Here is an 11,867-nt window from a genome sequence, read left to right as displayed (position 1 = left end):
TTCTTAACAGTTCAAAGAGGTGCGGGACAAGCTCCTAGCACAGGACCGCATAGAAGCAATTCAAGAGGAAATAGCGGGATTTTTGCTCGACCAGGTCATAGATCACAAAGGAGAATACTATTACCCGCTACCGCCCCATGAACCACCTCCAATTGTTATCGTGCTCTGAAGGCATCAATTAGCTAGGCTAATGCCACTGGCTCCGAAGGCACCAATTAGGAGAAATTGTATATATATACATGTGTGTATATATGTATGAATTAATTAATGGTGGTTGTGAGACATTCGATGATATATATATATATATTATGATCGGTTCTACTAGAAATTCTATTTATATATATGCATAACGTGTACAATATGTAGTATCGTAAAATACCAGCAAACGAAAAATAATTAAATGGAAAACACAAAATTAAATGAAAAAGAAATCATAAACCCAACCCCCCCCCCCCCAACATTTTAATACCGGTTGGTGACACCAACCGGTACTAAAGGTCTCCCTGCCCCCGAAGCTGGCTCGTGTCACTGGTAGAAAAAGGGCCTATAGTCCCGGTTCGTAAGGGCCTTTAGTCCCGGTTCCGGAACCGGGACTAAAGTGTCGGTACTAATACCTCCCCCCTTTAGTCCCGGTTCAATCCAGAACCGGGACTAAAGGCCCTCCACGTGGGCAGTGCGCAGAGCCCAGTCAGGAGACCCTTTGGTCCCGGTTGGTGGCACCAACCGGGACCAATAGGCATCCACGCGTCAGCACTTCTGTGGCTGGGGTTTTTGTTTTTTGTTTTGAAAGGGGGGGGTTTGGGGGTTTTGGGGGGTTAATTTAGGTGTTTCATATATTGTGTTAGCTAGTTATAATTAATAGAGAGAAGTGTCCTCTGTTATGTCCGTGCTTGGTCGATGCTACGTACTATACATACGTATAGAGAGGACTAGACACGCTAGCTAGCTAGTAAGCAAACGAAGGAAACAGAAGATCGTCATGAACATATCTGCATATATACAGAGAGAAGTGATATCGACCACCTCTCCTTCTCTGAGAGATTGGTCGAACAACAAGTTCTCGTATATCTATCTGACACTACCGGCTACATATATACAATAATTATCTCTTACAAATATAATCATACGGACTTAGGGTCCACATAGAATTCTCCGTCTTCAGGGATCACGTGGTCAAGAAAGAATGCCGCCAATTCCTCTTGAATTGCTCGCATGCGAGCTGGTGCTAGGAGTTCATCCCGCTTCCGAAACATCTAATTTGAAGAAGGGGGTCAATACATATATATATATATATATATATATATATATATATATATATATAAATGAATGAAACTCAACACAAATGATGGTAATAAAATAAAATTGTGAATGTTGTTATTTACGTACTTCATATTGTTCGTTAGAGTACCCGCCCCGCTCACAGGTCGTGTGGCGGATGGACTCGCAGATGTAGTATACACAGAAATCATTCCCTTGTTCCTGCCACAACCACTTTACAAGAAATAGAGGTCAATCAAACTGATAAGCAAGAATGCCAAATGGTATTGATGAAACTAGCGCTTGAATCACTAGGAGATGCGCGGAACATGCTACTATAGTACTTACTTTCGGGTGTCTAAATTCCAGCTCCTTCGGCAGTCCCGAAACTGTTTTGGTGAATTTTCTCCAAACCTTGCCGGACAAAGATAACAATTACTTGATATCAGGAAATGAACAAAGTTGCTGATATGGTGGATAATGATCGATTTAACTTACTTCTTGAGGATTTCAGTCATGTCCGCATACTCCTTGGGATCTTTTCGTTTAGAGTCCAAGACGGTTACTACTCCTTGCTCAAGCTTAATCTCTAGGAGAATATAGTGGAAACTGCACACACATGCATAACTCATGAATTACATTACTATAACCTTGACTAATATATAAGGGAAACCGAATACGCACAAGACAGTAACACTCACCTGAAGTTGTAAGGAAAGAGTATTATATCTTTGTTTTGATTTATTACGAACGATCGTAGCAAGCTGGCCTCGGTAGCTGCGGCATGAAGTTTAACCTGAGTTGCATCTATGAGATATGTGTTAATGAACCCAATATCACCGACTTGTCTTTTCTTCAATTCGGCGATCTTCAATCTGCATAATATAGTGAGGATGATTATAAATACATGCAATGAAAGAGCTAAGCTATATAGAGAAACTTAATGACAGAAGTAGTACTACTTACAGACAGTAGCAGGCGACCGTTGTTTTATCGAGGGCCAATTGATTGAAAAACTGATAGAACTCCTCAAATGGAACAGGAAACAGATCAATTCCAACGAGGTCATGCTCCTTTTTAACTTTCACATACAAAGTACTCCTCCCCCCAGAGTCTCTGCAGAGTTTCAAGTACCAATCATGCAATCTTCGCATCATCGTTGATAGAGATCTTTCATCTTCGACGAGAGGCTTCCCGTACTCGTATCTTTGTATCTGCACCTCCATGGGTTCATAATGTACTTCGTCGGGCAGGTAATCTGCAAGATTACTATAACGGGGCACCATCCCTGGATCATTATCGACGTTGTGGCTAGGCACCTTGAGCGGGGGGCACGATTGCTTCGCTTGTTCGCCGAGCTGGGCAATTTGTTTCCCAGCTCGTCGTTCTTTCAGCCTTTGATCACTGACAGTACTTCCCGACCGCTCCGCTTCGGCAAATTCCTTTCCAATAATGCGGTCATAGTTTCCTTTCGGCGGATCAGACTTCGGTGGTTTTGTCAGGGTAGCCAGAGTGCGCTTCACTTTCACCCGATCTACCTTCTCCTCCGGAGGTGGATGTTTCTTTGCTTTCACCCCTTCAAAGAAGTTCCTCACTTCTTCTCGCGCGATCTCGGCGTTCTCCTCCAGGGTCCTCTCATATGGTAACTTCTCTGGAGTCTTCAGAGAAGGACCGAATCTGTATGTCCTCCCGCCTCTGGTTGTACTGCTAGACGCCGACCGAGCAGACGGAGCGGTTGTCTTCTTTACTTGCTTAAGCGGCGGAGGAGAAGGACTACGACGTGCCGGAGCAGCTGGAGCGGCGGCAGGTCTCTTCCGCCCTTGCTGACAAGGCGGAGAAGGAGGAGGCTGGCTGCTCGGGCGTGTCGGCGCAGGCGGAGAAGGAGGCGGAGTGCCGCCACGCGCCGGAGAAGGAGCCGGCCGAGGGCCCTGATCGTCACTCGCCGGAGGAGGAGGCGGTGGAGGCGGAGTGCCCTGACTCACCGGAGGAGGAGGAGGAGGCGGTGGCGTCCAGTTCGGAAGGTTGATGAGCTCCTTCCGCCATAGGCATAGAGTCTTCAGAGCAGACCCCAGCCGAGTCTCCCCTTCACCGGTAGGGTGGTCAAGCTGGAGGTCCTCAAATCCCTCCGTTATCTCATCCACCATCACCCTAGCATATCCTTCTAGAATTGGCCAGCAGTGAAAAGTTGCGCCGGGTTCAGTAGGATAAACAGAGCCAACAGCCGCCTTAACCTTCAAATTCATCCATTGCGTCATAAGGTGGCAATTTTGAGACTCCGTTATAGCATCCACGGGATAGCTGGCAGGAGCCGTCAAGGCATGCTCCAGCTGAAGCAGCTCGGTGGAAGCCACGCTGCTTCTGCGCTGAGATGGCGGGGTAGCTTCGGGGGAGGCTTCGGTAGTACGTTTGCTGCGATTTGCTTCTCGTTCCTCTATCGCGTCTACCCTTGCTTGCAGCGCCTGTATTTGGGTCTGCTGCACTTTTTTCCTCCTCTCATGGGATTTGTAACCGCCTGCGTCCGGAAACCCAACCTTCCACGGAATGGAGCCTGGCGTGCCTCGTGTCCGTCCAGGGTGCTCAGGATTCCCGAGGGCCATTGTGAGCTCGTCGTTCTCTCTGTCTGGAAAGAACGTCCCTTCCTGCGCTGCTTCAATATACTGCTTAAGCTTACTGACTGGTATGTCCATTTGATCGTTCGTCCAAATGCACTTCCCTGTTACAGGGTCCAGTGTTCCGCCAGCCCCGAAGAACCAAGTCCGGCAACGGTCTGGCTAGTTAATTGTCTCTGGTTCGATCCCTTTATGAACCAGATCATTCTCAGTCTTGGACCACTTAGGCCGGGCTACGAGGTAGCCACCTGACCCCGTGCGATGGTGAAGCTTCTTCTTCGCAGCATTTTGCTTGTTTGTCGCCGACATCTTCTTACTCTTTTCTGATGTCTTGTGGGCCACAAATGCGGGCCAGTGATCTCTGATCTTCTCATATCTGCCCTTGAATTCTGGTGTCTCATTATTTTCGACAAACTTATTCAGCTCTTTCTTCCACCTCCTGAATAGTTCTGCCATCCTCTTCAGAGCAAAAGACTTGATTAATTTCTCTTTAACTGGGTTCTCTAGATTATCCTCAGGCGGTAGGGTGAAATTTGACTTCAGCTCAGTCCAAAGATCATTTTTCTGCATATCATTGACATAAGACACCTCAGGGTCTTCTGTAGCCGGCTTAAACCATTGCTGGATGCTTATCGGGATCTTGTCCCTAACCAGAACCCCGCACTGAGCAACAAATGCGCTCTTTGTCTGGAGGGGTTCAATAGGTTGGCCGTCGGGCGCGATTGCTATGATCTCAAACTTTTCATCCGAGCTCAACTTTTTCTTCGGGCCTCGTCTCTTTACCGAAGTTGTGCTCGATTCGGAGGGCTAGAAAAAAGAACAAAGACTTAATTAATATGTGTACATACCAAAACAATGAATGCATCAATCAGCTAGTCAGCATAGGCTTAACTAATATATATACCTGGCCGGACTCGGTTCGGTCACCGGAGCCGTCATCATGGTCTCCTTCTTGCACCGACATTGGGTCACCGGAGCCGCCCTCATGTTCTTCTTCTTGCACCGGCATTAGGTCACCGTAGCCAGCTTGTTCACCCTCTCCTTCCAGACCATCGGTTTCGTTGAGAAACAATGAGATGGCATCACTTCCTTCTGCGATTATGTCCCTCAACAACGCTTCTTTTGTTGCTTCGTCTAGGGCGGTGTCCATAGTTTCTACAAACAACATGGCAATTATTATTCAAACATGACAGATGGATATATTAGTGCCAAACGTAGAACTAGCTACCTAATCATAGTAAGCTATCGGGAGGGGGTATATATCGACAACGACGACACTACATCTATGTCCCTCGACGACCCTCGTTCCCGATAAAAAAAAGAGGAAGAAGAAGAAAAATAAGAGGAGAAGAAAGATTAGAGGAGAAGATCTCCTCTATTCTTTCTTCTCCTCTTTTTTTTCTTCTTCCTCTCATGTTCGATAGGATCGCCGAGGGGTCGGGAGGTTGCCTAGTGTTAAGGGATTCAACAAAACCATGTCTTCATCATTAGGCGAAAGTAACATGTGCATGATGGTACGAAGCTCTTCAAAGTTGTTCTGGAACGGAGTCCCAGATAGGATAATTCGCTTTTTGATACAAAGTTCAGCAAGAGCCTTCCGAATATCGCTATTTGGAAGGCCTTTGCTGAATTCGTACCAAAAGGCGGATTATTCTATCCGGGACTCCATTCCAGAACAACTTTGCAGAACTTCGTACCAACATGCCCTGGTTACTTCCGGCTAATGATGAAGGCATGGATTTCTTCAATACTTTGACACTAGGAAACCTCTCTCTACTTCCGGCTAATAAGAATAAGAAGAAGAAGAAGAAGAATATATTCTATTTTCTCTTCTTCTCCACTATTCCTTTCTTCTTCTCCTCTTCTTTTTCTTCTTTTTTCTTCTTCTTATTTATTTCTCCTCTTCTTTTCGGTAGAGGAAACCCTAAATAGCTAGCAAGTATCGTGGGTGTGAGATACATGTGGCCTTCGGTGTCGGACACTACATCCACGTCCCACAAGTGACGTGGGCGTCGAAGCCCGCGCCACTTGTGGGATGTGGGTGTAGTGTCCGACACCGACGGTACATGTATCTCACACCGACGATACTTTCTATTTAGGGTTTCTCCTCTACCGCTCCTCGACCTCTCGACGACCCTCGTTCCCGATAAAATAAAGAGGAAGAAGAAGAAGAAAAAAGAAGAAAAGAAAGAATAGAGGAGAAGACTTCCTCTTCTTCCTCTCCTCTTCTTCTCCCTCTTCTTCCCCTTCTTCCTCGCCTCTCTCATGAATGTCCGACATTCTCGACCCCCCCCCATGTGTCGAAGAAAAAAAAGAAGAAAAAAAGAAGAGAAGAAGAAAGGAATAGAGGAGAAAAGAGAAAATAGAATATATATTCTAATTTTCTCTTCTTCTCCTCTATTCCTTTCTTCTTCTCCTCTTCCTTTTCTTCCTCTCCTCGTCTTCTCCTTCTTCTTCTCCTTCTTTCTCTACTTATTTTCCTTTTCCTTATTTTACTTTTTCCTCTCCACTAACATCATCATATATATATGAAAAAATGCATATATGAAAAAAAACATCATCATATATATCATCAACAGAAAAAAAAACATCATCATACCATCAACAGAAAAAAACATCATCATATCATCAACAGGAAAAAAACATCATAAACATCATCATCTTATTTAGTTCTCTCGACCCCTCGTCCCTCTCTCATGTTGTCGGGGAGGGGCTATATCGACCTCTCCGCTCATGTTGAAATTATCGGGGAGGGGGTATATCGACCCCCACCCCCTCATCATGCATATATAGCTACCACATACATATATACATTGAAAAAAATTACATATATGCAACAAAAACATTAATACACAAATGAACAAAAAAATACATATATGAACAAAAACATGTTGTGAACAAAAACATTAATGTAATAAATCTAATAAGAAATTAATCTAATAAAAACATGCTTTGAGCCGGATGGGCGTGGCGGCTCACAGTGGGGGCTCTGGCGATGGCGATGGCGGGGGAGGCAGGGGCGATGATGGCGACGGCGTCGGCGGGCGGGGGCGGGCCGCGGGAAGGGGCTAGGGCGCGGGGCAGGGGCCGGCGCGGCGACGACGTGGTCGGCGGCAGGGGCGGCGCGACGACGGCACCGGAGGCAGGGGCGGCGCGGCGACGGCGTCGGAGGTAGGGCGGCACGGCGACGGTGTCGGGGGCAGGGGCGGCGCGGCGACGACGTCGGAGGCAGGGGCGATGATGGCGACGGCGACGAGGAACAGCGCTGGGGCGTCGGGCACGAACTGACGGTGAAGTTGTAAAATTTTCACAAGTCCAGCTTATATACCAAAAGCATTGGTCCCGGTTGGTGCTACGACCCGGGACTAATGCACCCCTTTAGTCCCGGTTGGTGCCACCAACCGGGACCAAAGGCCAATTTTCGGCAGCCCAAAGGGCGGGAAGCGGCGGCCTTTGGTCCCGGTTGGTGGCACCAACCGGGACTAAAGGGGTGCAATGGTCACGGTTGGTGCCACGAACCATGACCAATGCCCCCTTTAGTCCCGGTTGGTGCCACCAACCGGGACCAATGCCCTTGTGCTGCCAGCGCCCAAAAGTTTAGTCCCACATCGCTAGCTGAAGGGCGCCGACACTAGTTTATAAGCGCTGGTGTTCCTACCCATTCGAGCTCCTCTCTAATGCAGGCTTTCGGGCCTAAACTTGCTACTGCCTATGGGCCTATTGGGCCTTCTGCGGGCCTGAATCCTGGCCCATGTAGGGTTTCTAGTCGTATTCAGGCCGTGGAGGCCTAGTAGGAGGCATTTTTTTGGTTTTTTCTTTTTTATTTCTATATTTTTTGGTTTTTTATTTTTTATTTCTACTTAAAACTAAATACTTACAGTTTTTTAGTGATTTCTTTTTGCTTTTAGGTCACAAAAATTATAAACTTTCTGTTAGTGCCATTAGTTTTAAATTTTAAATAGTTTAAACTTGAATTTTTAAAAATTTGTGTGAATCACTAGTTTATGAATAACTTCACTATAAAAATAGAATTTTTTTCTATTTATTTTTTATTTCTACTTACAACTAAATACTTACAGTTTTTTAGTGATTTCTTTTTGCTTTTAGGTCACAAAAATTATAAACTTTCTGTTAGTGCCATTAGTTTTAAATTTTAAATAGTTTAAATTTGAATTTTTAAAAATTTGTGTGAATCACTAGTTTATGAATAACTTTACTATAAAATTAGAAATTTTTTCTTCTTTGCTATTTATTTTTTATTTATACTTACAATTAAATACTTATAGTTTGATTTTAGGTCACAAAAATTATATTCTTTTTGCTATTGAAGAATATTATAGTTTTATTTTAGTTGATCATAACATAATATTTTAATTGATTGTTTTTATTTTCATAAAAGTTTTGTAGTTTATTCTGTTTGCTATTAATTCATTCTTTGAGCTAAATGACTCTGAAATTGGAAAGCATTTCAAAATGAACTCTGAAAAGATTGAAAGTTGGCATGGTATCATCATTTCACCCACGTAGCATGTTCCAAAAAGTAGAGAGGGTTACGACAAAAACTTGATGCACTTCGTGTACAAAATGGACAATCACTTTCGAAGTATCAAAGTTTCAAACCATAAGACATGAAAGCATTTCAAATGAACTCTGAAAAAGTTGAAAGTTGGGATGGTATCATAATTTCACCCACATAGCATGTGCATGTACAAAACGGACAATGGTAGCATGTTCGTCTGTTACAAATTTGGCATGGTATCATCATAATAGTTGCGGGAGAAAGTCTTCACTTTTTCTTCGCTTGTGTCATTTGCTTATTGCGCCGTAACCATGGATAATCTTCATTGTTTATCAGGATGCTTGGGTCAGCCTTGACATTGAAGGGAGGAATTTCATGAAACTTTTCATAATCTTCAGACATGTCTGTCTTGCCGTCCACTCCCAGGATGTCCTTTTTTCCTGAAAGAACTATGTGGCGCTTTGGCTCATCGTATGATGTATTCGCTTCCTTATCTTTTCTTTTTCTCGGTTTGGTAGACATGTCCTTCACATAGATAACCTGTGCCACATCATTGGCTAGGACGAACGGTTCGTCAGTGTACCCAAGATTTTTTAGATCCACTGTTGTCATTCCGTACTGTGGGTCTACCTGTACCCCGCCGCCTAACAGATTGACCCATTTGCACTTAAACAAAGCGACCTTAAAATCAGGTCCGTAGTCAAGTTCCCATATGTCCACTATGTAACCATAATATGTGTCCTTTCCGCTCTCGCTTGCTGCATCAAAGCGGACACCGCTGTTTTGGTTGGTGCTCTTTTGATCTTGGGCAATCGTGTAAAATGTATTCCCATTTATCTCGTATCCTTTGTAAGTCAATACAGTCAAAGATGGTCCCCTGGACAACAAGTACAACTCATCACAAACAGTGTTGTCACCTCTGAGACGTGTTTCCAACCAACTGCTGAAAGTCGTGATGTGTTCACATGTAATCCAGTCGTCGCACTGCTTCGGGTGTTTGGAGCGCAGACTGTTCTTGTGTTCATCGACATACGGGGTCACCAAGGTAGAGTTCTGTAGAACTGTGTAGTGTGCTTGAGACCAAGAATATCCGTCCCTGCATATTATTGAGTCTCTTCCAAGAGTGCCTTTTCCAGTCAGTGTCCCCTCATACCGCGATTTAGGGAGACCTATCTTGTTAAGGCCAGGAATGAAGTCAACACAAAACCCGATAACATCCTCTATTTGATGGCCCATGGAGATGCTTCCTTCTGGCCTAGCGCGGTTACGGACATATTTCTTTAGGACTCCCATGAACCTCTCAAAGGGGAACATATTGTGTAGAAATACGGGCCCCAGGATGACAATCTCGTCGACTAGATGAACTAGGACGTGCGTCATGATATTGAAGAAGGATGGTGGGAACACCAGCTCGAAACTGACAAGACATTGCGCCACATCACTCCTTAGCCTTGGTACGATTTCTGGATCGATCACCTTCTGAGAGATTGCATTGAGGAATGCACATAGCTTCACAATGGCTAATCGGACGTTTTTTGGTAGAAGCCCCCTCAATGCAACCGGAAGCAGTTGCGTCATAATCACGTGGCAGTCATGAGACTTTAGGTTCTGAAACTTTTTCTCTGGCATATTTATTATTCCCTTTATATTCAACGAGAAGCCAGTCGTGACCTTCATACTGAGCAGGCATTCAAAGAAGATTTCTTTCTCTTCTTTCGTAAGAGCGTAGCTGGCAGGACCTTTATACTGCTTCGGAGGCATGCCGTCTTTTTCGTGCAAACGTTGCAGGTCCTCTCGTGCCTCAGGTGTATCTTTTGTATTCCCATACACGCCCAAGAAGCCTAGCAGGTTCACGCAAAGGTTCTTCGTCACGTGCATCACGTCGATTGAGGAACGGACCTCTAGGTCTTTCCAGTAGGGTAGGTCCCAAAATATAGATTTCTTCTTCCACATGGTTGCGTGTCCCTCAGCGTCATTCGGAACAGCTAGTCCACCGGGACCCTTTCCAAAGATTACGTAGTGTAAATCATTGACCATAGCAAGCACGTGATCACCGGTGCGCATGGCGGGCTTCTTCCGGTGATCTGCCTCGCCTTTGAAATGCTTGCCTTTCTTTCGACATTGATGGTTGGTCGGAAGAAATCGACGATGGCCCAGGTACACATTCTTCCTGCATTTGTCCAGGTATATACTTTCAGTGTCATCTAAACAGTGCGTCCATGCGTGGTATCCTTTGTTTGTCTGTCCTGAAAGGTTACTGAGAGCGGGCCAATCGTTGATGGTCACGAACAGCAACGCCTTAAGGTTAAATTCCTCCTGTCTGTGCTCATCCCACGTACGTACACCGTTTCCATTCCACAGCTGTAAAAGTTCTTCAACTAATGGCCTTAGGTACACATCAATTTCGTTGCCGGGTTGCTTAGGGCCTTGGATGAGAACTGGCATCATAATGAACTTCCGCTTCATGCACATCCAAGGAGGAAGGTTATACATACATAGAGTCACGGGCCAGGTGCTGTGATTGCTGCTCTGCTCCCCGAAAGGATTAATGCCATCCGCGCTTAAAGCAAACCATACATTCCTTGGGTCCTTTGCAAACTCATCCCAGTACTTTCTCTTGATTTTTCTCCACTGCGACCCGTCAGCGGGTGCTCTCAACTTCCCATCTTTCTTTCGGTTCTCACTGTGCCATCGCATCAACTTGGCATGCTCTTCGTTTCTGAACAGACGTTTCAACCGTGGTATTATAGGAGCATACCACATCACCTTCGCAGGAACCCTCTTCCTGAGGGGCTCGCCATCAACATCACCAGGGTCATCTCGTCTGATCTTATACCGCAATGCACCGCATACCGGGTATGCGTTCAGATCCTTGTATGCACCGCGGTAGAGGATGCAGTCATTAGGGCATGCATGTATCTTCTCCACCTCCAATCCTAGAGGGCATACGACCTTCTTTGCTGCGTATGTACTGTCGGACAATTCGTTATCCTTTGGAAGCTTCTTCTTCAATATTTTCAGTAGCTTCTCAAATCCTTTGTCAGCCACAGCATTCTCTGCCTTCCACTGCAGCAATTCCAGTACGGTACCGAGCTTTGTGTTGCCATCTTCGCAATTGGGGTATAACCCTTTTTTGTGATCCTCTAACATGCGATCGAACTTCAGCTTCTCCTTTTGACTAATGCATTGCGTCCTTGCATCGACAATGACCCGGCGGAGATCATCATCATCGGTCACATCGTCTGGTTCCTCTTGATCTTCAGCAGCTTCACCCGTGGCAGCATCATTGGGCACATCGTCTGGTTCCTCTTGATCTTCACCAGCCCCCCCCCCCCCCCCCGTTGCAGCATCACCGTATTCAGGGGGCACATAGTTGTCATCGTACTCTTCTTCTTCGCCGTCTTCCATCATAACCCCTATTTCTCCGTGCCTCATCCAAACATTATAGTGTGGCATGAAACCCTTGTAAAGCAGGTGGGAGT

General features: G+C 45.5%; 1 protein-coding gene across 1 annotated transcript; it reads right to left on the bottom strand.

Annotated features, from left to right (window-relative positions):
- Positions 1-1,121: 1,121 nt before the first annotated feature.
- Positions 1,122-2,543, bottom strand: LOC147974348 (uncharacterized). Its single transcript, XM_087520018.1, has 7 exons — positions 2,509-2,543; positions 2,224-2,373; positions 1,959-2,132; positions 1,758-1,866; positions 1,606-1,674; positions 1,387-1,491; positions 1,122-1,253 (listed from the first exon to the last, which is right to left on the bottom strand). Exons 1-7 carry the CDS (start codon positions 2,541-2,543, stop codon positions 1,122-1,124), a joined length of 774 nt encoding a protein of 257 aa, XP_087376144.1.
- Positions 2,544-11,867: the final 9,324 nt, after the last annotated feature.

This window comes from Triticum urartu, chromosome 4A (assembly GCF_056163025.1).
Source record: "Triticum urartu cultivar PI428250 chromosome 4A, HENAU_Tu73, whole genome shotgun sequence".
In the NCBI taxonomy this organism is placed as follows: Eukaryota; Viridiplantae; Streptophyta; class Magnoliopsida; order Poales; family Poaceae; genus Triticum; species Triticum urartu.
This window is presented reverse-complemented; position numbering and strand designations above follow the sequence as displayed.

Bases quoted from the DNA above. Each gene is read 5' to 3' on its own strand.
- LOC147974348 (XM_087520018.1), bottom strand. From the start codon at position 2,543: ATGGTGCCCCGTTATAGTAATCTTGCAGATTACCT. The intron at 2,374-2,508 runs GCCCGACGAAGT...GAAACTCTGCAG, and splicing joins AGTAATCTTGCAGATTACCT to AGACTCTGGGGGGAGGAGTA. The intron at 2,133-2,223 runs GTAAGTAGTACT...TATATTATGCAG, and splicing joins ACGGTCGCCTGCTACTGTCT to ATTGAAGATCGCCGAATTGA.